This window comes from Octopus bimaculoides, chromosome 5 (genome assembly GCF_001194135.2).
Source record: "Octopus bimaculoides isolate UCB-OBI-ISO-001 chromosome 5, ASM119413v2, whole genome shotgun sequence".
NCBI lineage: Eukaryota > Metazoa > Mollusca > Cephalopoda > Octopoda > Octopodidae > Octopus > Octopus bimaculoides.
Genome location: NC_068985.1, coordinates 110,484,188 through 110,489,053, shown reverse-complemented (window position 1 = coordinate 110,489,053; position 4,866 = coordinate 110,484,188). Strand labels below are relative to the sequence as shown.

Here is a 4,866-nt window from a genome sequence, read left to right as displayed (position 1 = left end):
TTAATTTTAAAGTAAAAAAAAAAAAACAATGAAGTCAGGCTTGTTGAAATCATAGAAGTGGAGGTGAGATATGCTTCACATAAAGAGGTGCAAGATGCTGCAATGCTCTCCGCCTATTTCCTGCAAATAGAAGAGGTGACGAGCACACAGTGGTTCAAATTCACATGCAATAAGTGGCAACAAATTCAGCAACATAAGAAACAATGAAGCTGAATTGCCTCCAGTCCAAAAGACAGCGCATAGTATCAGTACCACAACTACAACTGACTCCACCACCACCACCACCACTACAACGAATAAACTAATGACACCACATAGTAACAATATCTCGACAACAACCAACTCCGCCACTGCCATCATTACAACGAATAAATATATGACAACAATATCAACAATTCATTTGCTGCAACAGCAGCCAAAAGTAAGGAATTTTTTTTTGTATGGATCTGCTTCAGAAAGACGTGTGTAGTTGAGGTAGCTAAATTAATAAGGCTGGAGAAGGTGCGAGAGGATATTGCTATCCCCCACGAAGTGTTGGCAGAAACAAAGAAAACTGCGTCACCATAAACATGAAGTGGCCAGAGATGGCAAGCCAGGCGGATGTGGAAAGGGCACTGACAGAAATAATTCCAGACATTCTGCAGGCATTTCAGTGTTCTTTAAATCTGAAGCTCTGACCACCAAACACTCTGTGGTTCCTTGTTGGAGTGAAGGATATGTGCACCATCCATCCTATTTAGAAAGGAGGATGGGGTGCATAAAGATCACAGGGATACCACCAGAGGTAAACCTGTGGTGGATTCTGGCAGCGATCATTTTGGAAAGGAGCAACAGCCTCCTGGAAGTGAAGAGGACACGACGTGAAAATTGGTCTGAGACCAATGTGGAGATGCTCCTCCATATTCAACCAGAAGTTATTCACAAGATCCTGGATCTCGTTCGTCTTCCAGGAAGGGAAAAATTACATGTTACAGTTGAGGATAGAAGGCCATAGTGCCAACTGTGTGGAATGATGGACGCTTGGGAGCCTTCTGTCCCCAACAGAAGACAGGGAACTATGGAAGTCCCTTACTGCCAACACCAGGTCCCCAAAAGCCTCAACAGCAACAACAACGAAACCAGCAATGGCCAGCAACAAAAGCAGCTCTGACAATGGCATCATCATCAACAAGAACAGCAAAACCAATAAACGCAGGAAAACCACTAACACTGTTAATTATGACATAACACAGAGCACAGCCACTACTTTGCATATTTGATACATCACGAACTCGTGATGTCACACTTTATGTGCACATCTTAACATAAAGTCCCTTTTATCCTTTCAGGGTCGATAAATGAAGTACCAGTTGTATACTGGTTCGATCTAATTGACTATCTCCCTCGCCCAAATTTCAGGCCTTGTGCCTATAGTAGAAAGGATTATCATTATTATTATTATTAATTATTTATTATTTATTTAGGTGGAGAGGTGTCAGAATCAGTAGAGCCTCAGACAAAATGCTTTGTGACATTTTTTTGGGGTCTCTTAAGTTCTGAGCTCATATTCCGTCAAGGTCAACCCTGCATATCATCTTCCTTGGCTGGTCTTACAAAAAGCAAAATTAGTACTAGGGTCAATTTGTTCGACTGAGCTTCTTCGAGGCAGTGCCCCAGCATGGCCACAGTCTAATGGCTGAAACAAGTAAAAGATAAAAAAAAGACATTTTATCTTACTTTATTGTTCTTCGATGAAACTGAAAAAAAAATTTGTTTTCATTTTCAGATTCACGACCCATTCCAAGTCCTCACAGCCGCACACAAGGCTCTTCATCACAGACGTACTAAGAAGATGATTACCAAAAACATTCATTCTGAGATACTGTATTGCCTGTCTCCTTTGAAAGGGGTAAGTCCAGTTTGAGAATATGTTGTAGTATGATGTGGTTGAGTTCATTTCAAGTTCATCTGCCACAGTAACTGGAAGGTGTTATAATGTGGTGTGGGGGAATATATATAAATACACATATATATGACGGGCTTCTTTCAATTTTTCATCTACCAAATCCACTCACAAGGCTTTGGCAATCCTGAGGCTACAGTAGACGACACTTGCCCAAGGTGCCTTGCAGTGGGACTGAACCCAGAACCATGTGGTTGGGAAGCAAGCTTCTTAGCATACAGCCAGCCACTCCTGCGCCTATGTTTATTATGTTTTATATATTTCAGATTTCTGATTCCTTCCGTAAGTTTGGTGTTGGTGACAAAGACAATACATTATTCACAGCCATCGTTGATGATGTCAACCACACTGTCCTGACACAGATGAACACAAAGATCAAAGGGGACTTAGTCTCGGTCTCCTTGCTTCCTCAATTCTCTGATGAAACAGAAATAAAGAAGGTGAGTGAATCTAGTGAACCATATCACCGCTATTTATATTTAATAACTCTTTCGTTACCAACCCGGCTGAAACTGGCTCTGGCTTTGTAGTACAAATGTCTTGTTTTCATAAGTTTTGAATTAAAATCTTCTGCCAAACCTTAGTCACAATTTACGTTCCTAACACCAGCTTAATGATAACCAAGTTATTTTACTAGATTACTCTTTTACTTGTTTCAGTCATTTTGACTGCGGCCATGCTGGAGCACCGCCTTTAGTCGAGCAAATCGACCCCAGGACTTATTCTTTGTAAGCCTAGTACTTATTCTATCGTTCTCTTTTGCCAAACTTCTAAGTTACAGGGACATAAACACACCAGCATCGGTTGTCAAGCGATGTTGGGGGACAAACACAGACACACAAACATATACACACACACATATATATATACATATATACGACAGGCTTCTTCTAGTTTCCATTTACCAAATCCACTCACAAGGCTTTGGTCGGCCCGAGGCTATAGTAGAAGACACTTGCCCAAGATGCCACGCTGTGGGACTGAACCCGGAACCATGTGGTTGGTAAGCAAGCTACCTACCACACAGCCACTCCTGCTCCTATCTGGATAAGAGATGTTATTAAGCAAAGTAGCTAGTTCTAAAAACTCTATAAGAGATGTAAGTAGTAACAATACTGAAAAATAATGTTTGTTGCCACTTCAATATTATTACCATTTTTTAACTCCAAGAGAATATCTCCTGGTTCTGGCGATTTGCTGTGCTTGAGAAGATACATCAAGCTAAATGAATCTTGGTGGTTGCCAGTACCAGTGATATGTAAAAAGCACCTATGCTGGTGACACGTAGAGGAAACTCATGTCTGTGACACATACAGGGGGCCTGTGCTAGTGACAGGTAAAGGGTGCCCATGTTGGTGACACATAAAATACACCCAGTACACTATGTAAAGTGGCTGGCATTAGGAAGGGCCGAAACAGATGATTGGAGCCTGGTGCAGTTCTCTGGCTTGCAGCTCCAATTAAACCATCAGACCTATGTTAAATGATGATGATGATGATGATTACACAGCAGTGTTTAGCAAGTGTTGAATGTGTTAGACCAGGGGTTTTTTAACTTTTTGACTTGCGGACCCCTTTATATTTCAGGCTTTACCTTAGGAACCCCCTTATAAACGCTTATGAAATTTATACATAAATATTTGCTTAAAATGACATATTTTTACATTTATTTATTTAACAGTATTTAACAAATAGGTTTATTGTCAATTAAAAGATTTCGATTAAAAAAACATATATAAAATCAAATTGCCCATAAAAAGTATTTGCTGTCCACGGACCCCCTGTCTTGTCCTTGCGGACCACAGTTTGAAAACCCCTGTGTTAGACAGTTGTAGTTAGTACATGACTATGATAGATGGTGTTTAGTTATTACTGGACTGTATAAAATACTTATTGCTGTTATTAATAATCTAAGTATCATTAATACACTGTAGTAAAGAATAGATTATACATTCATTTTGTTGTTTACTTGCAGATGTACAAAGTTACGGCTGACGAATTAAACATTGGTAACCTTGTCGATGCTGTTGTCTCTAGAATTGCTGTTAAAGAAATCATTGCAGTCTGACAATTTGCTAATGGTAAGAGGGAACAACATTGGACTTTTGAATCTGTGTTTGTTATTGTTCATATTACATATTACATACAAAGCCTTCAGTGTTGTTGTGGTTTTGAGTTCTGATCAAGTCCATCTATGATAAAGACATTTCAGCATAATGTTAACATAATCTGATATGTCCTTGCCTTATTTATGACGATAGGGTATGATCTGAATTGTTTAGCTACTATTTCTAGCAGGTCAAGCAACTATGTAAGCGCTTTCCCCTTTGGCTCAAGAACTTCAAAGGTTGATCCTTCATGCAGATGTAGCTAAACACTTAAAATGCAAACATCAATATTGCTCAACCTCCACCCTCAACAGCTGCTGGGTTTAATTAACAATAAATATTTTAGAATAATTATCATTACAATCTTGGGTTTCATTTCTTTTGTTTTGTAATTGTTATGCCAACCTCTCCTTCATTGGACACTAAACTCTGCTTGCGAAGACCTGTTGGGGCAAGTGAAATCGAAATCTTAATTGAACCAAATTCTATGACTGGCACCCGTGCCAGTTGAGCGCTAACAGCACCGTCCGAGTGTGATCAATGCCAGAGCAGCTGTCTGGCTTCCATGCAAGTGGCATGTAAATAGCACCATTTGAGCATGATCGTTACCAGCATCGTCTTACTGGCACGTGAAAAAACATTCGAGCGAGGTTGTTGCCAGTACCACCTGACTGGCCCTCGTGCCGGTGGCACGTAAAAACACCCACTACACTCTTGGAGTGGTTGATGTTAGGAAGGGCATCCAGCTATAGAAACTCTGCCAAATCAGATTGGAGCCTGGTGCAGCCATCTGGTTCACCAGTCCTCAGTCAAATC

General features: G+C 40.3%; 2 protein-coding genes across 2 annotated transcripts in view; one reads left to right on the top strand and one right to left on the bottom strand.

The window, feature by feature from the left end:
• The window catches only part of LOC106876908 (EKC/KEOPS complex subunit TPRKB), a 6,139-nt gene extending 1,732 nt beyond the window's left edge, over positions 1–4,407 (top strand). The window contains exons 2-4 of the mRNA XM_014925658.1: positions 1,766–1,888; positions 2,209–2,382; positions 3,918–4,407. Coding sequence (XP_014781144.1) covers positions 1,766–1,888; positions 2,209–2,382; positions 3,918–4,010 — 390 coding nt within the window. The 3' untranslated portion in view covers positions 4,011–4,407. The remainder of the gene's footprint in view (positions 1–1,765; positions 1,889–2,208; positions 2,383–3,917) is intronic.
• Positions 1–4,866, bottom strand: part of LOC106876907 (putative Dol-P-Glc:Glc(2)Man(9)GlcNAc(2)-PP-Dol alpha-1,2-glucosyltransferase) — a 22,673-nt gene that overhangs the window by 16,276 nt on the left and 1,531 nt on the right. The window lies entirely within an intron of this gene.